The following is a 27002-nucleotide window of genomic DNA, read 5'->3' as shown; positions in this document are numbered from 1 at the left end:
ATCCTCCATATGTTGTTTTGCCAGGGTTCTTAGAGCAATCTGAGCCCACCAATGATAGCTTTACTTTTCCAAGTCTAGATCATCTTTCCCTTGATGATGCCATGGCTACCATGCCTACCCCAATGATGGGCATACCAAGAATCATGCCATGGACCTCATTTGTTAGTAAAGCACCACTACATGGTAGCTCAATGCCTGCAACAGTACCTACAAGTGTGTAACAATCGTATACACCCCATGGGTCCTTGTACTCATGTAGTTCCTACCCCTCCCATTGTTTCCACAACCTATGCTCCACAACCACAACACCTAAGCTCTTATCTCCATGGGACCATACCGGCTAGCATTAGCATGTCACATTCGACATCTTCTATGCCTAGGGATACACATATGAACTTTGGGCTACCACATGGCATGGGCTACCACATGGCATAACCCCATACAAAACGTGGAACCCAAGGGCTTCCTATGCGCCAAGAACAATGCCAATACCTACTCCACATGTAGTCTCTGGAGCACCTCCACCCACGGTTCCTGCTCACTTAGGTGACTTGGCAACATTTTCTAAAGCTATCAGTCGATCTATTGCTGAGAATATGTGTTACACGCCTGATAGAGAACCTAGAAGGAAGTCAATACAAATAGCCAAGCTCACACAAAAATTTAGTGGAGATGGGGATGTGAAAAAGCATATCGAAGTGTTTAAACAAATATGCGATTCTCTAGGAGACACAATGACCTGCATAAGAGTAATGGTTTAAGCCTAACCTTAAGTGGTAAGGCAGGGGATTGGTATAGAACCCTAAGGGTGGAAGAAAAAACGATTTACCCTACTCTTAGGAGACTATTCTTAAAAGAATACATACAAGACACTACTAGCCATAGGGGGGGTTTGCGAGGGACTAATAATTGATAGACGTCGTTTAATCGATGACGAATGTGTCGCATAGACGAGGTTTATGTCGTATAAACAAAGATATAATTTTTTAAAAAAATTAACTGTCGCATAAACAACGGCTATCATTGCATAATCGACGCCCAAAACTTTAAGCCGTCGCATAATCGATGCCTAAAAATTGTCTTGCTTATACGACGCAGAGCAACGAGGCTAGTAACGACGCGTGCACACTGTCCCTATGTCTCTCATGCGAGGCGCTTTTTCAATAGACCTGCTCGCGTCTTTGAAACTTGACTCGCGGGAAGCACAGCAGCGCCACAAGCTCTCCATGGCAGCTACTACAGGCCGAACGAGGGGCAGGTTTGAGAGCATAATGTCATTTCCTTTGTCTTCATGGCATTGTTTTGAGAGCATAAGGTCATTTCACGTACATTATATTTTCTACTATTGTGCATGCAGGTTGAGGTACATGGTACAACTGCCTATGTTCCGCAGACGGCATGGATTCAGACTGGGACGGTCAAGTATCAGAGAACCATCAAAGTAATTGCCTTGGAGCAAGATATAGCCTTGTTTGAGTTTGGTGATGAAACAAAGATAGGTGAAAGAAGCATTAACCTTAGTGGTGGACAGAAACAAAGGATTCAGCTAGCTAGGGCAGTATATCAAGATTCTGACGTCTATTTCCTAGATGCTATATTCAGCGCACTAGATGCGCACACGGGGTCTGCCCTATTCAAGGTCAATGTGCTAATACGGTTATGATCAAATTATGAGTATCAAGTCTACTCACTGCTTAAGCTTTTGTAGGATTGCTTGCTTGGAGCCTTGGAAAGGAAAACTAGAGTCCTTGTGACACATCAAGTTCAATTTCTTCTCAAAGTTGATCTTATCCTAGTAAGTATCTCTATCCACCACACAACAGAGCGGTGAAGTTGTCTCCATAGGATCATCTACCATTTTTCTAAGCATTGCAGGATGGTGAGTGGGTGTTTTGTAGTGCTGTCCATGACTGAGTGTTGCCTAGGCAAAAACAAAAATTGAGTTTCACCCATCCCTATATATTCTGTTGGCGGGGAGGTCATCGCTATTTGGCAAACGATTATGATCCAAGTAGTTGTTGAAGAGTTATAGCTTATACGCGAGGAGACCGTGCAAGGTGATCCATTCAGCCATTATTTGACAAATTACAGCAATTGCGTTGGTTTGAAAATTGAGAGTGAAATAGATATCTCGTCAAGAGGAAAATTCTATTCTGTTATTAATCTGTTTTCATTGTGACGGGCTCCTTAAGTGTATGAGATTGACTTGCTACTAGGTAGTAAGTGTGTTCGTCTTTCAAGAAATAGTATTTAATTGATTATGTTACTTTTATTCATTGTTAGTGTGGTAGTAGGTCCTCTCTAGCAATGGTTGAAGAGTTGTCCTCTACATGTAATGACATTAAGATTATTTCCTCTTGGTATCCAGCTGATTCAGGTCCTCACGAATGAGTGGTGATCTTGGATTGTGTAAGAGTCAAAGAGGAGGCATCTAATGAGTAGTGGAAGGGGAGCAATGACTCCATGCTGAATCCATGTAGCTCAAACCATGATGTCATCTCTCCATACCAACATGTTATATCTCCTTGCAACTAACTGTAGAGAGGACTCAAGTGCTAAGCACGCATAGACGAGGATTATGTCGTATAAGCGAGGAAACGTCCTTCAAACGGGTGTCACCAAGTCCGGCCCCTCGACCCACTCTCGTTTGCTCATACAAATTGTTCACAGAATCTGTCCACAAAGCTTGCCATGGCAGCAGTCCATGGAGACTTCCTTCCTCTCAAGTCACCCCAACTTGCTTGAGATCATGCTTGGGCACAAGCTCTGGTTTTCCATTGAATGAAAATGACTCAGATGACATGATGGTGTATGGCATTCTTAAAGAAGCTGTGAACAAAACAGGATGGGTTCCGCGCACCCCAAAATGCGAAGATGCATCGATGGAGAGTCACCTTGCACCCAGATCATCAACACCGCAAAATACAACTCCTCCAAAGAAAGGCATAAAAAATGGTGTTGCCTCTACAATGTGCTCTGCCCCTTCAAGAACATCATTAACACCCGTAGAGCTTGCCAAGAGCTCCAACAAGAAGCATTACCGAGGAGTACGGCGTCGGCCGTGGGGAAAATATGCAGCCGAGATCCGAGACTCTGCAAGGCAAGGGGCCCGTGTTTGGCTAGGGACCTTTGACACGGGCTGAGGAGGCAACCTTGGCATATGATCGAGCGGCATTGAAGATGCGCGGGGTGCGCGTATTGCTGAAATTTTCTGTCAATGTCGTGGGCTAGAAAAAGAGGTGGAGAGAAAGAAGAAGAAGAGAGTGAAACGAGAAGTACCAGTCGAAGATGGAGTTGCAGGCATCGAGCAACAACGTCAACAACGCAAGAGCATGCAAGAGCCATCATCATTTTCACCACCATCAAGTGTGGTAGTGAGCTTTGAAGGAGAAGGGGTGAAGATAGAAGATCTAGATGATGTGTTTTCTTTGTATGAGCTGAGCGAGTGTTTCTTGCCTTTCATCGCCTCCTCATTTGCTAGCGCCATGGCTACCCTGGCCAACTGCGCTGCAGCCTCTCATTTGTTGAGCTTATATGTGAAGCTAGTCAATATATAGAGAAGCCATATATTGAGTAGCTTCACATATAAAGAACTTTTAGAACGAATAAAAAAACATGACTTATCTTTGATTCTGTGTTCCGATGATTGCTATGTCGTGTTGAGCTTATATGTGAAGCTACTCAATATATGTCTCATGTGTGTATTCTACACACTTTGGGGTTCTATTTTTGCAACTTCCGCTTTTTGTTTTTAATTTTTCTACTAACTGAAAATGATGGGACCGGAATCGATGTGGTCTACAACTTTGCAGAAGGAATTTTTTTCAAATTCTACACCGATTTTGAGTTATCGTTCGCGGACTGCGTACATACCCGAAAAGCAACTTCCGCTTTCTGTTTTTGAGTTCTCTTATAATTGAAAACGATCTTGCAGAAACTACCCGGTGAATAGACCGGAATCGATGTGGTCTACAACTTTGCAGAAGGAGTTTTTTTCAAATTCTGCACCAATTTTAAGTTATCGTTCGCGGACTGCGTACATACATGAAAAGCAACTTTTACTTTTTGTTTTTGATTTCTCTGCTAATTGAAAATGATTTTGCATAAACTTTGCAGAAAGAAGTTTTTTCAAGTTCTACACCGATTTTGAGTTATTGTTTGCAAACTGCGTACATACCCGAAAAGCAACTTTCGCTTTCTGTTTTTGAGTTTTCTCTTGATTGAAAATGATTTTGCAAAAACTACCCGCGTGAGGGACCGGAATCGATGTGATCTACAACTTTGAGGAAGGAAGTTTTTTTTTTCAAATTTTGTACTTATTTTGAGTTATCGTTCGCGGACTGCATACATACGTGAAAAGTAAGTTTCATTTTATGTTTTGATTTTTCTGCTAATAGAAAACGATTTGCAGAAACTACCCGCGAGAGGGATTGGAATCGATGTGGTCTACAACTTTGCAGAAGAAACTAGCCGCTGCAGGCATCGGAATCGATGAGAAACTATTCGCTTGAGTCATCAGAATTGATGTGGTCTATAACTTTGCAGAAGAAAGTTTCTCTAAATTCTGCAACGATTTTCAGTTATCGTTCGCGGACTGTGAATATGTTTGAAAAGCAAAATTTTACTTTTTGCTTTTGATTTTTCTCATAATTGAAAACTTCTCAATTATATTTTTTCTTCATCAATCATATATTTGTTACTGACATAACTTTGCTGCAGAAGCCAGTTACATATCGTTCTGATTCAGTCGAGCAGTTGATGATCGTCCAAATTCTATCGAGCTACTGTTGGTACATGATCTTTTGTTATATGATATACTCGTTCATTGATTCTCGTCTAATTATTCTTTTAGAGATATAGTTTCGTCGTTTTATTGATAATTTCTCGTTGATACCATAGTGGTTTTGATGGTACCATGATGATGTTTTGTTAATACTTTGGTCATGGTGATTTTTGTTGATACCATGATGATATTTCATTGATACCATGGTTATTCTTGGTGATGCCATGATGATGTTTCGTTGATACCATGGTTATTCTCGGTGATTCCATGATGATATTTCGTTAATTCCATGGTGATTTTTGTTGATACCATAATGCTTTTTCATTGATACCATGGTTATTCTCGGTGATACCATGATGTTGTTTCGTTGATACCATGGTTATTCTCAGTGATACCATGATGTTGTTTCGTTGATACCATGGTTATTCTCGGTGATGCCATGATGTTGTTTCGTTGATACAATGATTATTTTTGGTGATATCATGATGCTTTTCGTTGATACCATGATGATTTATTCATTTTTATTGATACAATGATGATGTTTTGTTAATACTTTGATGATATTCATTGATCACTACATTGATAAATGTTGTTTTATATAGTATATACACATATCATTTGCATCACGTAATCACGCATCTTGTACTTCTACTTTCATACTCTATGTACCATATGTTTTCGTGCGTATATATGTTGTCAAAAGAGTGGCACCGCGAACCATATCTTATGGCATTGTGAACGTAAATTATTTCACTAACGATGCTAATAATTTTCATGACTATGTTTTTTTGAGTCTATGATCTATGTAGGATTCATCAAAGAATTGATTTTATGAAGACAAACTTGGTGACAATTAAAGATTTATGAAGATATGTTTGCTGAGGTCATATTGATGACAACATGAAGATATGTTTGGTCATGATATGATAGTGATGAGAAGCTACATAGAAGATTTATGGAGACACTTCTGATTACGAGCTAAAGATAGCCTTCACACCTCTTTATTGAACCTTTGTATTCATTATTGTATTTGATAGGATAGGATTAATGTAACTTCTCATAAACTATTCATTGTAAAAGGAGTGATGTAGCTCCTCATGAACATTTGTATATTCAATGATTTTTATAATATAACGGTAGGTGTATATAGAGCTGTGGGTTTTTCCCTTGATTCCCCAAGGGTTTTTTCATCCATAGTTAGGGACCCTTATTTGAGCGGGGGTGTTGAGATTATATGTGAAGCTACTCAATATATGGCTTCTCTATATATGGCACCCAGGTCCCCTCTATATATACATCATCTCATGTGTGTATTCTACACACTTTGGGGTTCTATTTCTGTGCTCTCTCCTTCTCTCTCAACAGCATTTGGCAGCCTCTCATGTCATAGCAGAGTCCTTGTGCCTGTGTGTGTGTGTGTGTGTGTGTGTGTGTGTGTGTGTGTGAGAGAGAGAGAGAGAGAGAGAGAGAGAGAGAGAGAGAGAGAGAGAGAGAGAGAGATCTCAGTACGTGTTGTTGGGCGAGAGTCTGACCATCATCAAGGACATGGTGGGAGTCCATGAGAATTAGGCGTTGGTTCCTGGTGGGGGACTCAGTGAGAGCTTGCAGCATCTTATTTGGCTAACAAAGAGTCAAAACTCATCGGCGAGCTCAGCTACAGAGTCGACCTTGAAGGCATGTGGTATTGCACAAGATGCTAATATGGACAAAAGAATTCACTTGATATTGTTAGTCAATGGTTGTGCTTGGAACTACCTTGATTGATATGCATGCCTAATGTGGTGCACTTCATCGATCATCACAAAAAGTACTTTAAGAGCTTCCTGTCACGGATGTCACCTGATTGAGGGATATGCCTAACTTGGACAGGGCTGAGGAGCTCTAGGCTATTTTCAATGGAATGGGACGTCATGCTTGCCACTGCCTTGGTCGACATGTATGCCATATATAGTGCACTTCATGAAGCACAGGAAGTGCTTGAGGAGCTTTCTATCTGAAATGTCGTCTCTTAAGATGCACTGATTGGGGGATATGCCCAACTTGGGCAAGGCCAAGGAGCTCTGGTCGTTTTTTAGTGGATGAAGTGAGGGTGTCTCTCTAGATGCAATCACATACACTCTAGCCTATTTTCAGCTAATGCGAAGTGAGGGTCTCTGTCTAGATGTAATGTTATTTCAAGCAGTGCATTGATTGCTACAAGGTTAGGTCAGGAAGAGAGAGAGAGAGAGCTTTTTTAAGCAGATGTAGAGAGACTGCATCTCTCCAAATGCAATCATGTATAGTGGCACCTTGAGGGCATGTGGTAGTACACAAGATGTTGATATGGGCAAAAGAAGTTATGATGATATTGTTCGTGAGTGGTTGTTGAAAGAAAACATTGTGCTTGGCACTGCCTTGGTCGACATGTATGCCAAATGTGGTGCACTTCATAAAGCGGAAAAAGTGCTTGATGAGCTTCCTGTCCAGGATGTTGTCTTTTGAAATGAACTGATTTGAAATGCACGGCTGCCATGCACAAACCCTCTCGATCTGAGTCGCCAGAAGAACCTCTTGGATGCTAAGGAGCCAATCCCATCTTCAAACCACCGCATGGATCTGAGAGTGCCACACGAATGGGGATCCCTTGCCACTGGAGCCACACCCCCTCCCAAACCCAACAGAATGCTAGGACCCGAGGCTTACATGTTGATCTCTGAAGGAGAAAGGAGCGCAAGCCAACTCCTGCTCTCAAAAAATGAAGAGCCAGGGCAATTGAAGAGGATTCTGCAGCCAGGTGCCCCCACCAAGGGCGGTCCTCCGCATCGGCCTCAGCCCACAATCCACCCTGCCTCCACTGCAAGCCCACGTGCCATCCGTCAACCCACCCCAGCGAGCCTTCCTTGCTCTTAGTGGGCGAAACGAGTAGAAGGAGCCTGTAGTAGGCGAAGGCTCTTGAACCCTTGTCTTGACCTCAACCCACAATCCACCATGCCTCCACTGCAAGTGTCATAAAATCTAATATCTAACCAACCCAAATGATTTTATCATATTAAATTGATCACTTAATGTGGGAGAATAAACGGGAACAAGTGTTAAGATATAGATATGTGCTTATAGATCTATCTCAACACGGGGCCAATAGTAAAGGGACCCAAATGGGAGATGGTCTATCAAGAGCAAGGCTAATCAATGGAGCATAAGACCTTAGGGTTAGCTTCATTGAAGACCTCCAATAATGTGTGTAAAAGTCCTTTGACCTTAGGTAAGCTAGGGCTGAGCTTGAGGTGGGAACCCGGCACAAGCTCGAGGTGTTTGTCGTGCTTGAGGTGCTTGTCGTGCTTGAGGTCTTTGTCCTGCTTGACGTGCTTGATTAAGGTGCTTGAGGTGCTTGACTTACTCCATGCTTGAGGTGCTTGACTTGCCGCTTGATTAAGGTGCTTGAGGTGCCTTGACATGCTTGCCGGAGATGCTTGTGGGAATACCCCCTAGTCCAAGTGCTTTGTCATGCTTGATGACTAAGGTGCTTGAGATCCTAAAGTCAAAAGCATCCCTACAAGAGGGGGGGCGAGCCCCTTTCCTAGGAATTAGAGAGAGAACACACACTCACACTCACAAGGGAAGCCCAGATTGAAGAGGCAGCAAGGACACATGTCAGGTCCCTACCCATGTTACCTTCATGTGTTGCTTGAAGCCTATTGGCTAGGCTTCAAAGGGGTCCAATGATAAATTACTTAAATTATCTAATTGTTTTTGCATTTATCAAGTCCTCTCTCAAAGGGGAAAGGGGGACAATTGTCCCAAGGCTATCCCTGTTGCTTGTAATGGCTTCTGCTTGTGATTGGCTAGGCCAGGAGGGGTCCAATGAGCTTCAAGCATGAGCTACAAGGGGGGGTCCACCCAAGCAAGCTAGCAGGGTGCTTAGGGGGTATACTCACCCACACACACTCACAAGAACTCTCAATGTGTACTATGCAAAGTGCAAGATCTCCCTCTCCTTCTCCAAGCAAGTAGAGGTTGAGAGCCTACACCAACACTCTTGGCTATGAAGTGCAAATCGAGCCAAGAGCCATGCTTCAATGCTTAAGCTTGCCATCTCCTTCTTCTTCATTACTATGCTATTATGTATGCTATCAACAAGAGTATGATAAGTGAGGAACTAATTCTTTCTCCTACGAAATGTTTCTTCTTCCTCTTCCCTACCCTCATTCCCTGCTAGCTCTCTCCACCTTCGAAGGTGTTTGAGGTCTTGGGACTGAGGCTTGGGATAGTTAAAGCTTTCTTCAAGTTTATGTTATGTTTGTGATGCATGAAGCCTCCCATCTTCATGGCATCACCTAGGTCACAAGGAACATAAAGACTGTATTGTAACAAGTCTCTCTTTATGGGAGAAATCATAATACAAATGCCTATTGGAGGGGGGACCGGCTCCACATAAATCTGGTCCTCAACTGTTGTCATGTTCTCTAAACTCTCTCTCTTGCAAAATTATTGTCTATGCCAAGTTAACTAATTGCTATGATTATGTGCCTATCTTCAATTATGTCAACCCGCTATGCTCACAAAATCATTTCTTGAAAGTACTCTCATTAAATTCCGCTACTCTCACATTGAATAGGCAAATTCCATTACATTGGTATCAGAGCATTTGGTTTCTCTTTTCTTGCTTAAGAAGAGAGGTCCTTAAGTAGCCTATAAATGGTTGATGTTGTTAATTATAATAGGGTAAGTGGAATTTTGATCTATTATCAGTTTTGTTGAGCCCACTATGTGGGGGATGGTGCACACCTCGAGAGCTTTGGACTTAATAATGGAGTCTTTCTAGACTTGCCTACGGCTTTACCATTATTGAGCCATAAGAAGTCCGAAAGGAGCTAACCCTTGGAAACTCTGCTATGTTAGACCTACTCCTCTACTCTCTATAATTAACCACTTTGAGCCGTGGGTGTAGATACTTAAGAGCTGATTTTCAAAGGCTAAGAGGAGTGGCAACGAAGGTTTTGTATTGCCAAAGCATACACTAAGTATAAACATAAATTTTGTTAACATGGCTGACAATAATCAAGGGAGTAGAATGAACATTGATAGCTTTGATTTTGCACGTGAAGGTGCTAATGATGATGCTCCCATGTTTGTGAATTATCTCGTCACTAGGTTGCAACAAGCTATGGGCAACCCTGTTTTGCAAGCTGAAGTTACTCAACAACTTTGTGCTTATGGAATTTCCCTTCCTCTCCCAGAGGAGAGAGAGCTTAGGAGGCCTCTTGAAGAGACCCCCAAAAGAATACTCTCTCCCATTCGAGAGGAGGAATCCAAAGAGAAAGAAAGCAATGACAATCTAAGTTCTTTTGAAGATGTGGCTCCACAAGAGGAAAAGAGCAACCTATAGTCCTTCTCCTCATCACTCTGAAAGGAAAGAGAGGAAACAAAGGAAGAAAAGAGCTAGGAAGAGGTCACTCTCTTCTCCTTATTCTTCACCTTCCTCCTCTTCCGATGAAAGTTATGGCTATTCTCCTAGTGAATACAAGAGGGGAGGACATCGCAAATCATTTCTTGCATGGCAAAGGTCACAAAAGCTAAAGAAGTTCAAGGAGGGAGGAAAGAGTATCTCTTTTCTCACCTATGATGGCACCTTTGGTGCTACCGACAAAGTGTTGGCCTTCATCCAGCAATTTGATGCGGCCTTTGGGGACGAGGGCTTCACAGAGTCCTCCAAGCTACGCCATGTAGCTATGCACATCCAAAAATCAGCTCGTCAATGGTGGGCTAGCCTTCGTGGCAATGGAGAAGACCCAAAGACATGGAAAACTCTACGAGTTTCCATCATGAATCAATTTCTTCCAAGTGATACTAAAGATAAAGTTCTTACCGAATGGCGCGGCTTGGAGCTTCTCTCTCATGAGTCTATCAACAAGTATGTAGACAAGTTTTGGGATTTACATCTCAAAGCTACTGTCTTTCAAAAGATAGACTTTGCCGAACAAAGACAACAATTCTGTGTGGGATTACCTGAAGAGATGGCCGAATACATCAACTCTCAACGGCCCGGTACTATTACCGAAGTAATCCACCACACCATGGTTGCTTCACGCATCAATTTCCATCAAGGGGCTAGACGTAATGTCAAGCCCATGGAAAACAAAGATAAAAATGATGCAAAGGGGAAATCCAATGCTCAAAATAATTCCCAAGGCACTTCCAACAACAACAACAACAACAACAACAATCGGTCCAAGGAGAAGGGAGTTTACAAAGGTAAAAACAAATTCTCTCCTGAAGAGCTTGAAGCTTTTCGCAAGGACCATAAGTGTTTCAAGTGTGGAGAGCAAGGACATGGCTATCGTTCTTGCCCCAAGAAGAATACTCGCAATGAGACTCCTAGGGCTTCCACCATCGAAGCTCCAAAAGAGGATGGTCATTGCAAAGGATCATCACTTTCCTATGCGTGGGGAAAGGTAAGAGAGCATGATGCCTTCATCTTGTTTGACCCAGGCTCTACTCTCAACTTCATATCAATAGAGTTGGCCACCAAGTTGGGCATTCAAGATTTTGAGATGGAAGATATAGTAACAGCCGATGCAGCCTTCAAGGGACAACAAGCCTCCGTTACTCCCTTGATTGGGAAGTTGAGGCTTCATGTCGAAAGCTATGTCGACAAAGAAGACTTCTTCATCTCTCCTCTCCAACATCAGGATGTTATCCTAGGGGCACCATGGTTTGATCGCATGGCTGCCAACATGAAGTTCCCTGAAAGGAGAATTTACTTCACCTACCGGGGAAAGAACATGTATATAGATGCTAGTGAGCGTGGTCGCACTATTCCACTTCTAAATCCTCTTTCTTTTGATAAATCAATGAAGAGCTTAGTTTTTGCGTACATGATTTATGTCAAAGAGTCTCTAAAAGCTAATAATGTTTCATCAAATGAAAATGATAGGAATCAAGAAGAGTTAGACTTGTCTACTTTTCTAAAGGATTCCAAGATGTGTTCATCGATGATATCCCTATGGACCTACCTCCAAAACGAGGGGATGATGACCATCGTATTGAGCTCCTTCCAGGAAGCTCACCTCCTAACAAACCTCCTTATTGAGTCTCACAAGCTCAACAAGAGGAGATTATGAGGCAAGTACAGGAATTGGTAGACAAAGGGATGGTGAGGCCTAGTTCCTCTCCCTTTTGTTCTCCAGTCCTTTTAGTGCAAAAGAAAGATGGTACATACCGTATGTGTGTGCACTATCGAGCACTAAACCATATCACTATCAAAAACAGATTTCCCGTGCCTCGGGTAGAAGATCTGTTTAATAAGCTACAAGGCTCTACCTACTTCAGTAGGATTGACCTTAAGAGTGGCTATCATCAAATAAGGATAGTGGATGAAGATATCCTAAATACCGCGTTTCGCACAACATTTGGTCTTTATGAATATCTAGTCATGCCTTTTGTCTTGACTAATACACCAGCTACTTTCAATTGTCTCATGGAGAAATTCTTTAGACCATATCGTAAATTCACTGGAGTGTTCTTTGATGATATCACATCTACTCCAAGTCTTTGGAGGAACATAAGCAACATCTCCAAGTGATTTTTCAAGCCTTGAGGGAGAACAAACTTTTTCTCAACCAAAAGAAAAGTGAATTCTTCCTTCAAGAGATTCAGTATCTAGGTCATATCATCTCTCATGATGGAATTCGTATGGATCCATCAAAGTTAGAGGTAATAAAATCATGGCCTAACCCAAGGAATCTACATGAGCTAAGAAGCTTTATTGGTATGTGTGCATACTATAGACGCTTCATAGCAAAATTCTCTCAAGTAGCAGGACCACTACACGACTTAACAAAAAAGAATGTTAAGTTTGTATGGACTGCTAAGGAGCAAAATGCTTTTGAAAAACTCAAAGAGAAGCTTACTTCCCAACCAGTCCTCGTGCTTCCGGATCTCTCAAAGCCATTTGAGGTCCAATGTGATGCGTGTGGTGATTGCCTTGGAGCGGTTTTGCTTCAAGAAGGGCATGCCATAGCATATGAGAGCCGAAGGCTCAATAGTGATGAACGAGTCTTGGGCATTTATGAGAAAGAGCTTTTAGCTGTTCTACATGCCCTAGACACATGGAAGCACTACCTATTGGGGACTCCATTTATCCTACGAACCGACCACCAAAGTCTCAAGTATTTCATGACGCAAACCAAGCTTTCCGACAAACAAATGAGGTGGGAAAATTTTCTTTCGCAATTTAATTTCCATATTGCTCACATAGCTGGTAAGCACAATCAAGTTTCCGATGCACTTTCACGACGACCAAAAGTTATTGCGGTGTCTATAGCTACTCACAATGATCTATCCTCTATGATAGATGAGTATGCTACTGACCCTGACTTTAGAGACATAATGTCAGCCCTTGCTTTGGGGAAGAAAGAGGAACCATTCACCTTGCAGGATGGTTATCTTCTCCACGGCTATAGGCTATGTGTTACCCATTCCCTTTGTGAGAACGTTATTTATGAATCCCATGCTCCTCCATATGCAGGGAATAGAGGTATTCAACCTACTCTCCGAGGAGTAGAGACATATTTCTATTGGCCTACCCTGAAAGTGGACATACAAGAGTATGTTTCAAAATGTGTAGTATGCCAAAAGACCAAGTATGATAGAGGGAAGCAACCTGGATTACTCCAGCCATTGCCTATTCCAAATTCACCATGGGAGAGTATATCCATGGATTTCATCTTTGGATTACCCAAGTCTATCCATGGGAATACAGGAATATGGACAATAGTCGACAGGTTTAGCAAGCAAGCACATTTTATTCCTGTCAAAAAAACTATTAAGGCACATCAAATGGCAACTCTGTTCATATCTTAGATTTTCAAACACCATGGATTACCCACATCCATCGTGTGAGATAGAGATCCTAGAATGACCAGTAATTTCTGGAAAGGTCTCTTTGAAAATCTAGGAACAAGATTGAATTTCTCTTCGGCCTACCACCCACAAACGGATGGCCAAAGTGAGATAGCCAATCTTACGATACTCGATCTACTCAAGACTTATGTTACCGAAGTAGATCAACGCTCACAATGGGAAAAGTATTTACCTCTAGTAGAGTATGCCTACAATAATACTATCCATACTTCTACCGGGAAAGCACCTTTCGAGATCATAGAGGGAAGACCTAAAAGTCCCTTGCTACTCAAAGTACATGGGAAGATCTTCGCCACCGATGAATATAGCCGTGACCTACAAGAATCTTTTCAAAAGATTAGGGAGGCTATAGCCATCTCTCAACAAAGGCAAAAAGCTGCTGCTGATAAGCACAGAAGAGCCTTAATGTTGAACGAAAATGATTGGGTCTCACTCAAGTTTCCTAAGGTTGATTAAGGCAAACGACGGGCAAAAATCCTACGGGCCATCAAAAGTATTATGCTAAACTAGCAAAAAGATACTATGGTCCTTTCCAAATCTTGAAGCCTATCAATGAGACGGCTTATCAACTCAAGTTGCCCAACCATTGGCTTATACACAATGCCTTTCATGTAAGCCTACTTAAGCCCTACAAAGGTGAACCACCAATTGAACCAATTATTGAAGACCCTCCCGAAATTGAAGACCAATAAGAGGTGCTACAACCCGAAGCTGTCCTTCGGCATGAAGAGAAGGTACTACGACATGGTAAGATAATCCGACGGTATCTTATTAAGTTCAAAAATTATCCTTTTGAAGATGCTAGATGGATGCAAGGAGTACAACTTAAGGATAGTATGAACCTTGTCAATGCTTACAATGCTACATTAGAGTAAGCAAATGTACAAATTTCTTTTAAATGACTCATGTTTTTGTCTTATATGACTAGTCCTCTTTTTAATTGTGCACAAATTTAACTAGTATGCATGCTTAGAATCATGTTTGTGATGACGACGTCTCTCAAACACCAAGTAGAATTTGTCACTCTACTTTGGGAGAATGAAATGGACTAAAGAGCAGACATGCTTGCGGCATCTATGTCTCCCAAGCACCAAATGGATTAGTCATCCATATTGGAAAGATGTCGTAGGGTAAAAAAGGGATCCTCTACCCGCTAAGTACGATTGACTAATGACTAAGCCTTTATCTCTTCTACCTCATAGTCGAGGACGACTATGATTTCAAGAGAGAGCTAATGTCATAAAATCTAATATCTAACCAACCCAAATGACTTTCTCATATTAAATTGATAACTTAATGTGGGAGAATAATCGGGAACAAGTGTTAAGATATAGATATGTGCTTATAGATCTATCTCAACACGGGGCCAATAGCAAAGGGGCCCAAATGGGAGATGTTCTATCAAGAGCAAGGCTAACCAATGGAGCATAAGACCTTAGGGTTAGCTTCATTGAAGACCTCTAATAATGTGTGTAAAATTCCTTTGAACTTAGGTAAGCTAGGGCTGAGCTTGAGGTGGGAACATGGCCCAAGCTCGAGGTGTTTGTTCTGCTTGAGGTGTTTGTCGTGCTTGAGGTGTTTTTCGTGGTTGAGGTGCTTGATTAAGGTGCTTGAGGTGCTTGACTTACTCCATGCTTGAGGTGCTTGACTTGGCGCTTGATTAAGGTGCTTGAGGTGCTTGACTTACTCCATGCTTGAGGTGCTTGACTTGCCGCTTGATTAAGGTGCTTGAGGTGCCTTGACATGCTTGCCTGAGATGCTTGTGGGAATACCCCCTGGTCCAAGTGCTTTGTCATGCTTGATGACTAAGGTGCTTGAGCTCCTAAAGTCAAAAGCATCCCTACAAGAGGGGGGGCGAGCCCTTTTCCTAGGTATTCGAGAGAGAACACACACTCACACTCACAAGGGAAGCCCCAGCTTGAAGAGGCAGCAAGGACACATGTCAGGTCCCTACCCATGTTACCTTCATGTGTTGCTTGAAGCCTATTGGCTAGGCTTCAAAGGGGTCCAATGATAAATTACTTAAATTATCTAATTGTTTTTGCATTTATCAAGTCCTCTCTCTCAAAGGGGAAAGGGGGTCACTTGTCCCAAGGCTATCCGTGTTGCTTGTAATGGCTTCTGCTTGTGATTGGCTAGGCCTGGAGGGGTCCAATGAGCTTCAAGCATGAGCTACAAGGGGGGGTCCACCCAAGCAAGCTAGCAGGGTGCTTAGGGGGTATACTCACCCACACACACTCACAAGAACTCTCAATGTGTACTATGCAAAGTGCAAGATCTCCCTCTCCTTCTCCAAGCAAGTAGAGGTTGAGAGCCTACACCAACACTCTTGGCTATGAAGTGCAAATCGAGCCAAGAGCCATGCTTCACTGCTTAAGCTTGCCATCTCCTTCTTCTTCATTACTATGCTATTATGTATGCTATCAACAAGAGTATGATAAGTGAGGAACTAATTCTTTCTCCTACGAAATGTTTCTTCTTCCTCTTCCCTACCCTCATTTCCTGCTAGCTCTCTCCACCTTCGAAGGTGTTTGAGGTCTTGGGACTGAGGCTTGGGATAGTTAAAGCTTTCTTCAAGTTTATGTTATGTTTGTGATGCATGAAGCCTCCCATCTTCATGGCATCACCTAGGTCACAAGGAACACAAAGACGGTATCGTAACAAGTCTCTCTTTATGGGAGAAATCATAATACAAATGCCTATTGGAGGGGGGACACCGGCTCCACATAAATCCGGTCCTCAACTGTTGTCATGTTCTCTAAACTCTCTCTCTTGCAAAAGTATTGTCTATGCCAAGTTAACTAATTGCTATGATTATGTTTCTATCTTCAATTATGTCAACCCGCTATGCTCACAAAATCATTTCTTGAACGTACTCTCATTAAATTCCGCTACTCTCACATTGAATAGGCAAATTCCATTACAGCAAGCCCATGTGCCGTTCGTCAATGCACCCCAGCGAGCCTTCCGTACTCTTAGTGGGAGAAACGAGTAGAACGAGCCTGTAGGCGAAGGCTCTTGAACCCTTGTCTTGACCTCTTACTTTAAGTATACTTTTTGTGATCTATGGACTGCACCACATTAGGCATACATGTCGACCAAGGTAGTGCAAGCACAACCACTGACTAACATATCAAAATGAATTCTTTTCTCCATATCAGCATCTTGTGCAATACCATATGCCTTCAAGGTGCAAGTGTACTTGATTGCATTTAGAGAAGAAGAAAAAGAAGAAGAGGATTTTAACGTCGTAGGAAACTATCCCAGGAGACCTCAAAGATCTATCCGACGAAAGTTGAACTCAAGATCTCTTATTGAAGAGAGATGCCCTCTCTCTGCATCTGTTGAAAACAAATCTCTCCCTTCCTGACCTGACACTACTGCAATCAATGCACTCCTTGAGATAACATTGCATTTCGAGAGAAGCCCTCTCTCTGCATCAGCTGAAAACATTCTAGAGCATATGTGATTGCATCTGGAAGAGAGCAGAAGCGTAGGCTATCATAAGCTGGCAGTTGTAGGTGTTAGGTGCAGCGGAAGGAATGTTGTATTTCTCAAGATTAGTGATCTTTATTTGCACAAGGTTCCTTTTAGTTCTTAGGGAAGGAGAGAGCCTTCCGTCTTTATGGGGAGTGCTATGATCCCGAACAAAGTGAGTGGATATTGTGCGTGCAAGTGAATGAGAGTGAGAGAAGGAGAGAGAAGAGATACGACACCCGAGAGGTTGTAAAACCCTCCTCCGAAGGCCCCACTCTCGTCAGCGAGAGTGGTCTAACTTTGATTGCACAAAGGTGTACAATGCGAATGCAATGGACTGATGCAATGGGACTATGCCGATGACGACGACTTGGTGGCTGAAATCTGTGGTCTTCTAACTGCTGTTTTTCGGGACTGTTTCGGTGGCTGAAAATGACTGTTTTGGCTGTGTTTTTATGGCTGAAAATGGGAGGAACATTTGCAACCAATCTGGGGCTCATCTGCTACGGAGTCATAGGCTGAAAACGCTGTGTATATGCTGTAGATTAGGGCTGAAATTCAAAAACTCTGATGCATGGCTCATGCTAGCAAAAACGCTAATGCTGATCTGGGCCGAAAATCCAAAAACGCCAATGATGGCTGCAGCGTTTTGGGCTGAAAAATGCTAGGAGATTGTGGCCGGTATCGGGTTGCTGGTTCTGAGGAAAAACGCCAAGAAAGGGGTGCTTGATAGCAATGGCATGTTGGGGGAACACGCCAAGGATGGGGACTGGCCTAGAGCTAGAAAACGCTAGGGGTGTTGAGGGGGGTACTGCTGAGAAGTTGCCTGTTGAGCGGGAAGCTCCTGCTGCTTCGTCTCCTATGGAGTGCTAGCTTTGGGTTTCTTATATATTAACTTACCCAATTTGCCCTACTCAGTTACCAACAAAAGTCACTTAATAAATAAGTGAAAATTGTCAAAAATAGGGAAAATGGGATAAAGTCACTTGAAAAATCCCCTAACTGATTCTAATGGTTTCTGAAGGGAATACTGATGACCATGCTGTGTGCAACCGGAGGATATGCATCTATTGCTAAGTGGCTGGGCATGCACGGTCTACGAATAGACTCACAAAAGTGCCAGATTACTTCTAATCTAACTTGACTGGACTTGACGGAAACCTTGCTATGCTATAGCTTGTCCACGGACACATAGGGTTGGGATGTGTCACGTGACAGTAGGTGAGACATTGAGGGAGACGGCCTAGCCACTTGTCCTAAAAGCTCGAGTCGATCTGCTCGATTGCCTCTGACCGTCCAGAGAGATATCCTCGCTTTTTCCACTGAAAAAAGACCAGAGCTCCTTGGCCTGCCCACGTTGGGTATATCCTGCAGTCACTGCATTTCAAGAAACATCTCGGACATAAAGCTCCTCAAGCACTTCTTGTGCTTCATAAAGTGCACTATAGGTGGCATACATGTCGACCAAGTCAATGTCAAGCACGATGTCATATTCCGGTGTAAACAGCGTGGAGCTCCTTGGCCGTGCCAAGTTAGGCATATCCCACATTCAGACGACATACGCGTTAGGAAGCTCCTAAAGCACTTTTTGTGATCTATAAAGTGCACCACATTAGGCATACATGTCGACCAAGGTAATGCCAAGCACAACCACTGACTAACAATGTCAAAATGAATTCTTTTCGCCCATATCAGCATCTTGTGCAATGTCATATGCCTTCAAGGTGCAAGCGTACTTGATTGTATTTGGAGATCTCTCTGCATCTGTTGAAAACAGATCTCTCTCTTCCTGACCTGATACTGCTGGACATATTCTAGAGCATATGTGCTTGCCTCTGGAAGAGAGCAGGAGCATACGCTACCATAAGCTGACAGTCGTATGCAAGCTATTGAGGGAGACAGCCTAGCCACCTACATGTCCTAAAAGCTCGTGCCGCGCTGCTCGATGGCCTCTGACTGCTGTTGTTCAATAGCCTCTACGCTCAATGACAAATTCCAAGTTTGCCTTTATTTTCTTTGGTTATGGAAAGTGTATTTTTCTAGCCCTGCTGGACAGCTGCCTCTCTCTCTCTCTCTCTCTCAAAACAGCATAAGAGAGAACTTTGAAATTTTCATTCTTGAGACATCAGCATTCAAAACCTCAAATAATATCAAACTTTCTATGTAGATCAACTAAATGTATCAAAATACATGGTACATACACAACTAAGGTACCCAAAACCTTGGTTTTAATGTTATTATGGAAAACTCAAAATTTTCAAGAGTTTTTCCTCTGTCTCTCTCATCTCTCTGTCTATCTGCGCTATCCCCCTCGGGGCTACAAAGAACACCATCGTGATGAATAAGAAAAACGCTACATGTGGCCGGGGAGGGAGCCGGAATCCCTCCCCCTTTTTGTGATCTATAAAGTGCACCACATTAGGCATACATGTCGACCAAGGTAGTGCCCCACTACCAAGCACAATTAACACTGACTAACAAGATCAAAATGAATTCTTTTGCCTATATCAGCATCTTGTGCAATGCCATATTCCTTCAAGATGCAAGTGTACTTGATTGCATTTGGAGAGATGCCCTCTCTCTGCATCTGTTGAAAACATATCTCATCCTGCAATCAACGCACTCCTTAAGATAACATTGCATTTGGAGAGATGCCCTCTCTCTGCATTAGCTGAAAACATTCTGGAGCATATGTGATTGCATTTGGAAGAGAGCAGGAGTGTAGGAGCTGAAAACATTCTAGAGCATATGTGATTGCATCTCAAAGAGACAAGGAGCATAGGCTACCATAAGATGGTAGTTGTAGTCGAGACATTGAGGGAGACGGCATAGCCACCTATCTGAAAAGCTGCAAAACAAGCGTCCTTTCATCGAATCGGTGCCCGTAAGCGATTAACGCAAGGACTGAGAGTTAACGCAAAGGTGCAAATTAGGCAAGGCTTGTGTGTTGTCCGCCAAGAACAAGATCTTAGGGCTGATCTGGGGTAATCCCTTTAGGGATGAGAGAGAAGGCCGGAGAAGCGATGTGGCTGATCTGGCTCCATAGCACATAAAACGCAGCCTGAGAGGTGAAAACGCTGCTGTTTGTAGAAAACACAGCCACCAAGGGGGAGCGATCTCAGTTTTGAGGGAGTTTTTCGTGATGGAAGCAATCAGCAGGGGATCGTCGACTTAGAAGAAGAACCTCAGCGTCTGATACCATGTGAGAGTAGGCATCAAAAGCGAAAGCGGAAGCGCTGCCAACAACAGCATATATCTCAGGTTGAGTCCTTTCCAGAATACATCCAGGTCTGCTTCATTTTGTCCACATCTACCATATGGTTATAAGCTCATGCTGCATTCGACCACAAACCATCAAATCTCTCATGTAGCTTACTCTTGCATTGAATTTGTTATTGAGCGTGTTTCTCTTTTAGCTTTGCTACCTGATCTTGCATTTGATTCAGAACCTTTTGAAGCATCTGTAGCATTTTTGTTTGATCTATTTTGTTGTAGTCCACTCCATTCATGGCTGCTTCGACCTCATCTATAGATTCTTGATATATTAATATTTTTACTTCAATTGATGTTACATGCAGATACGATGTTTGTGTTAGTCTGACACATGGTTTGTTTTAAATATACGGATACGATGAGTGACCACGATCATAGAGTGAAGTTGACGTTCATCAAGACTTTGCTACGTACCACTGGACTATGAGGAGAGGCTTTGACGCAGGCTATGTCAGATTATATGGAGATGGATGACGCCAGTTTAGAAAGCTCCATCGAGCTTCTTGGGCGATTCAGTTTGCCCGTACGTCCTGGAGAGGGTACATCCTCCCAGCCACACACAGGAGTGGAGACTTTCTCTCATGCAGATCATACCATAGCACATCGGTAATCTTCTCGATTGATAAAGTAGTAATATCATTCTTTTTTTAATATAGAAATATTAATATATGTATTCCCTTGATGTCTTTGTTTTCTTAGGACTCCTATTCCAGGTACATCACATCATGAGAGTTACAATTTTGCTCAAATCAAATATACTCGATGAGGACATCGTGCTCTCTCGTAGGCGGGGAGAGTGTTACGGGTCTCTATGCATAGGCGGGTTCCGAGACCCTCCACAGTCACTCGTCCTTTTGAGTCGACTTTGTGAGACGCGACCTCGAGGGCCCTTGGCTAACAAGAGGTCTCTACCTCGGGTGATCACCCTTGCGGAGGGAAGCTATACAAGCCACACTAGAGAAGGGAATCTATACAAGCAGGAGAAAAATGCAAATTCAGCAGTAGAAAAATGCAGCAGATCAGCGTTTTTAACAGATCTCCATTTTCAACCCTCCATTTTCTACGGCGGAGACTGATTGCTGAAACTGAAAACGTTGGTCTAGATCTCGGTTTCATCGTGGTAGATCTACAAAATGCTAGATGATTATGATGATGCAAAAACCCTAGGGCTGATCTGCTATCTTGCTGTGGAATTTGCTAATGCTAGGGCTGATCTGTCTTCTGCTGCTATCGCAATGCAAAAACGCCAGGGTTGATCTGTCATGAAAAATGCTAGGCTTTTCAGATGGGCTTCACTGTCCGTGGCAGCGTCCTCGTATCTTGAGCAGCGGTGTGTTTTGATTACCTTGTACATAGCTATAAAAAAAAAAACGATTCTGAAGGGAATCGAACCCTGACACTAGCCATATGAGGCTATCACCACGAGACTCCCCACCACCCACCCTTATTAGTAAGATTTCAAAAGAATAAAAATCATTACTTAACAAAATGAATTACTGCGAGATTAAATCTTACCCAATATAGGTTGATTTGTGAGTTGATACGCACGGCTAATAGTCCTCATCGTCATCTCTGAGATTAACCGTCAATAAAATCTCATCTTCATTATCTTTGTTTACTTCTTCAAACTCCTCTGCCGTTAAATCTGTGTTGACGTTCATTTTCTCCGTGTGCTCGACATCCACTATTTCTTCCTCTTCGGTGTCTGTAGTGTCATAGTATGGATGGTTGTCTTTCTCATCATCTACAATGTCATCATGATCGGCAAGGGAAATTCTACACGTCTCTAACATAGATGTGTCTAGATTCGAGGATGTTACCAATTCATCCTGATTTGCTTCCTCAGGGTCAACAATATCAAACAACTGACGACCTCTAGGTTGGACATGCACAACTTGTCACCATGGATGAGAATCTAGGTTCTTGTAAAAGAATGCTTGCTCAACATGAGTTGGCAAAATGTTAAGGCTCTCTTGTTGCACGCATTAACTTTGAGGAGTCGACGGACCAAAATTTGGACGGTTCTCTTCTCATTGTGGTACTATTGCCTTTATACTCGGCACGAAACCAATCCACCTTCAGAATCACCTGTCAAAATGCACGAATCAAAACTTTAGAATTATGTATAACTTAAAGAAATCTACATGTCATTGTTGTATGAAGAGGGATTTCATTCACATGTTTGAAGATCCGATACGATATTTCATAAATGCCGACTATGGTTCTCACATAACCCAGTTCACTATCAACAAGATTTGTGTCTCTTGAACTTGCACATGATAATTGCTTGAAAGAGGCAACAACGGAAGAATCTTGAGTTAGACGTAAGTCGTCAATAGCTTTTATTCGAAGATGTTGACCATAAGCCCACATGTTTGTATACATTCGAGCCTAGATCAATATATAAATGATATAAGAAAAAAAGGAATATTTCTTGTTTAGTTTAAATTTTTCAAAACCCAAAGTTACCTTTCTTTCACATCCGATAATAAACACTCTCTGTTCCCTTGAGATTGTCTCATGATCTCTATCCGCCCGTTGCATACGGGTGTATAAACAATCCATGAAAGTAGGTACGTCTTCGATGTTATTTACGTTGATTTGACGTCTGGATCTTCTGTTTTTACATCTTCCAACTTGTTGGTTCGCAAGTTTCTCCTCATACTCCTCAACAAATTGTTGCATGCATTCGCTATTATAGACAATGAAAGTAGAAATATCCAAATTATCTTGGATCTTAAGTCGAAAAGGGACTCCCTTACAAGACAATACCTCGTCTGACATGGTAGAAGAAGACTCATTTGTCCATACACGTGGAGCTTCAAAATCGGTTTGCTCAAGATATTCACAAACGTAATACATGTATTCTTCAAGCATCCATCCTTCCGCCATAGAACCCTCTGGTCTTGGTTTTTGACGTACATAACCTTTCAGTACTCCCATAAATCTCTCGGCCCAAAACATCCATCGAGTAGAAACAACGCCAGCAAGCTCTATCTCGTCCACTAGATGGATTAGCAGATGAACTTGATATCAAAAAAGGAGGTTGATTATAGTTAATAACTACCACTGGCCATGTAGACCATTTACTTGATTTTATAGAAAATGGATTCACACCATCTAATGCTACACCCATCTTTAATTCCGTGATTCTTTTCCAAAATCTGGCCATAGAGAATCAATATGCTCAAATGCAGGACTATCCTGCGGAATCCGCATTACTCCATCTTTTCTCTTGTGCTCCGCTCCCCATGTCATAAGATTAGGTAATTCAGGACTTTGAAACATATGTTTTATACACGGAGCCAAGGGAAAATGTCTCAATACCTTTCTAGGGACCTTACCTTTCTCATCTTTATAATGAGGTGCTTGACATTTTGGGCACGTCACATTGTCCTAGTACTGATGTCTATATAAAATACAATCGTTGGGACATGCATGTATAGAAGAATAGTCAAGTCCAAGACTACTTATCATCTTCTTCACCTCATCATGTGATGCAGGAAGGGAATTGCTTGTCGGCAAGAAATTTTGAGAGACTAGCCTGCAAGTTGATTAAAAATATGATCAATAACAAGCACCAATGTTTAGAGTGTAGAAAATAAATATGTTAGATGTATAGTGCTGAAACGGATACATTACTCCATTCAAAACGGTTTTGAAGATTAAGAATAAGTAAGATTGCACTTAGTCGTGTCACCTGGCTTCCTTCGTAGATATGCTTTAGAGCTTCTTCTTGAAGATACTTCTCATTGTTAGGAATATCGCTCGCACTATCATTTTGATGCCAATCCTCAATAAAATCAGCCATGCCATCGTCATTATCAAAGATATCATCACGTCTATTAAAGTCCTTAGAATATTGTTCCTTTAGTCTTGCATACGTATTAGGATCACTCCTCCGTAGGATTCTCATGCACTCTATTGACATTTGAGATACGTCATGCGAATGTTGATTTGTGACATTATTGATGTCATAATCTGGAATCTGTATATTTGAAGGTAAAGAAGATTGTATCAATAGCATGCTTATATATAAAAGGACAGAGAGATGTGCATGGAATTCAATAACATTTGGAAACAACAAAAAATAATACCAAAATAAATTAGCGACAATACAAAACGTAATGAAAATTAAAGTGTAGAATTAGGGTACAAGATTTCAAAATAACATTAGGAATTGTATACAATGAGCTCTTAACCCTCATCTGTTAAGGGTGCTCGTGGAGGTCTACGCCATCCATAATTGACTAGAAATTCATCACCAGCAGGTAATGATTTAATAGCATGGACAACTATATATCTTGGTACATCCCTAGTCATGTGTCTTGGTTCATGACTATTCTCACACTCCACAAATGTGCAATTGGTTCTTGCACTTCTCCCTCGACTACTATTGATTAAACCTGCTATGTTTCCTTGAGAGTAAGGTCTTCCATCAACATAGAGTCTTTGGCCTTCTGCATGTGTAATCCCTCTAGCAGAAAGAGAGGCTGCATTGAGACATAATCCATAAGTAGTCATGCTCTGGATGTAGCGAGTGAGCTGATGCCATGGACCCCATCTATATATAGGTCCCCAAAAAGACATAAGGGTGACCTCTGAATTAGGGGGCACATGCAAATCCTGTGCAATAAAGACACCTCGTCCCACTCCACTGATGGTGGATGGAGCAATCATATAGCGATTTCCCCAAAAGCCAAAAACCACTCCATCTGAAGGAAGTGGTCCTCCCTGCCAACCTCCGTATTGTCTATGATCGTATCTTTGTACTAGACCATGTAAATGAGTAGGCAGTGGATGATCTCCACCCATCTCAACCTCCAATGGAGGAGGTAGAGGATGTCGAGAAACCTCGAGCTGCAACTGACAAATGACTTGTCCGTGCCGTGTGCGAGAGATATGTGCACCACTGGTAGTAAAGTCATCCTCGCCATCAAGTGAAGATACCTACATATATAATCTAGTTATATTAATATTTTACTCTTTGATTTTTAAAACTCCAATATCAAACAAAGGGAGATATGAAATATACCATTGGTCAATGTCGCTCCTCAGGTGGTGGTGCTTGCTCAAAAGTACCATAAGTCATCTGATGTGAAAAGCACTCCCGTCGTGGCCTGCGATACGTGCCACAACAACGAGCACACCAGCATATAATAGGCTCATCATAGTAGAAATCATCGTAAAAGGGTTCATGTGCAGTATCGAAACTATGTGCACCCCGGATACCACTAGTAGGAGGTGGTGGTGTACCCTCTGATTAATCCGAATCTGGATTTCAATTACCATAAAAACATGAGACATTTATCAAATGACCAAAATAAAAAATTCAATAAAAGTAAAAAAACATTGAAGTTTAATAGTTATATAGTATATTCTGACGCTTATTGTAATTTAAAAAATAAACAGGCGCTATTGTATGGTGCCGTCAAACAAGAGAAAGGCAACCATTTGCATGGAGACATGGCAATTCTTCCACAAGGAGATGTGCCTACGCATTAATTTTCCCCAACAAAAGGTTTGTGCCTTTAATTGGTAATATATATTAGAATTAGTATGAACTTTCCTAGATTGATTCTAACTTTCTCTAATCTATGTTATTTTGTTTATTCAAATTTGCTTAGGAGGCAGCAAGAAAGAGAGTAGCTTTACGTCACACATCTAGACTAAGGCGGATGGGACGGGATGGATTTGTGGCCACATTTGTGAGTATAGACCATTCACATTTTAACTTTTAAAGGTAGTATTATTGAATGCAAAAATTAATAAGTCTTTGGTTGTGTCTTATTGTAGACGAAAGACTATGGTCGTGCACCGACGGCACAGGAGATAGAGTATGCCACATACTGCGGCTATCGTGCTTTGTGTCAGATACTTACTGACACTCCAGATCCACTTGTACATATCTTTGTTTTGCTCTGTAGTTTTTTTCATGGTAACTGTAATATATTGTTTTTTTATTTCACTAACTAATATAGGAGCAGCATGGAGAGGCTGATATGACAGAGGTGGCTCGACAGGAGGCCGAGGGGCTACGTCGAGAGGCTGAGAGGAGCAGCGGCCCAATCACTAGCCATGATGGTGACGATCGTGGAGATGGGGACAGTCGTAGTCCCACGGTTCGGACCAGTGGTGGTGGCACTAGCGATCATGAGACCAATGATAGTGAATCTTCTAGTAGTGATGGATCACATAGTGATCCTATGTAGAGATTTCTTTTGCATATTTGGGATCGTTATATATGTATTTTTCAGTGTGCATTGCTACATCGTATGTGATGATGAGATTTGTTTTGTATATGTGAGGATTGATCACCACACATTTTGGACACATGTACATAAACTTACTGATGATATATATGACATGTGTTTGTTGCATCACTCAATTTGTCTATTATCAAACAATTAATTATTTGTCGATCAGATAATTAACCTAAGTAACCTGGTGTGGGTCACCGGTGGCCTGTGGCTTTTTGCCCGGTCGGTTTACACATTGTTAAAAAGGCTTCCAATGTTTTTTTTAAGATGAAGATTTGAACTATGACGTTTCAAAGTACCAAGCATCA

At 42.0% G+C, this 27002-nt stretch overlaps 3 protein-coding genes and 2 pseudogenes across 3 annotated transcripts; 3 read left to right on the top strand and 2 right to left on the bottom strand.

Moving 5' to 3' along the window:
* The first annotated feature begins 1145 nt into the window (after positions 1-1145).
* Positions 1146-3385, top strand: LOC147427773 (uncharacterized; annotated as a pseudogene).
* A 3987-nt stretch (positions 3386-7372) lies between these two features.
* On the top strand, positions 7373-7688 carry LOC147427772 (uncharacterized; annotated as a pseudogene).
* A 14296-nt stretch (positions 7689-21984) lies between these two features.
* On the bottom strand, positions 21985-22227 carry LOC147427771 (uncharacterized). Its single transcript, XM_086496400.1, has one exon. The coding sequence runs from the start codon at positions 22225-22227 to the stop codon at positions 21985-21987; it is 243 nt and encodes an 80-aa protein (XP_086352526.1).
* Positions 22228-24631: 2404 nt separating this feature from the next.
* LOC147427770 (uncharacterized) lies at positions 24632-25114 on the bottom strand. Its single transcript, XM_086496772.1, has one exon. It carries the CDS (start codon positions 25112-25114, stop codon positions 24632-24634), a length of 483 nt encoding a protein of 160 aa, XP_086352898.1.
* Positions 25115-25856: 742 nt separating this feature from the next.
* On the top strand, positions 25857-26646 carry LOC147427769 (uncharacterized). Its single transcript, XM_086497221.1, has 4 exons — positions 25857-25955; positions 26062-26142; positions 26231-26335; positions 26416-26646. Exons 1-4 carry the CDS (start codon positions 25857-25859, stop codon positions 26644-26646), a joined length of 516 nt encoding a protein of 171 aa, XP_086353347.1.
* Positions 26647-27002: the final 356 nt, after the last annotated feature.

The sequence above is a fragment of the Adiantum capillus-veneris genome, chromosome 23 (genome assembly GCF_014529385.1).
Source record: "Adiantum capillus-veneris isolate H3 chromosome 23, ASM1452938v2, whole genome shotgun sequence".
NCBI lineage: Eukaryota > Viridiplantae > Streptophyta > Polypodiopsida > Polypodiales > Pteridaceae > Adiantum > Adiantum capillus-veneris.
This window is presented reverse-complemented; position numbering and strand designations above follow the sequence as displayed.

Bases quoted from the DNA above. Each gene is read 5' to 3' on its own strand.
- LOC147427769 (XM_086497221.1), top strand. From the start codon at position 25,857: ATGGTGCCGTCAAACAAGAGAAAGGCAACCATTTGCATGGAGACATGG. The intron at 25,956-26,061 runs GTTTGTGCCTTT...AAATTTGCTTAG, and splicing joins TTAATTTTCCCCAACAAAAG to GAGGCAGCAAGAAAGAGAGT. The intron at 26,336-26,415 runs GTACATATCTTT...TAACTAATATAG, and splicing joins CTGACACTCCAGATCCACTT to GAGCAGCATGGAGAGGCTGA.
- LOC147427770 (XM_086496772.1), bottom strand. From the start codon at position 25,114: ATGATTGCTCCATCCACCATCAGTGGAGTGGGACGAGGTGTCTTTATT.
- LOC147427771 (XM_086496400.1), bottom strand. From the start codon at position 22,227: ATGTTAGAGACGTGTAGAATTTCCCTTGCCGATCATGATGACATTGTA.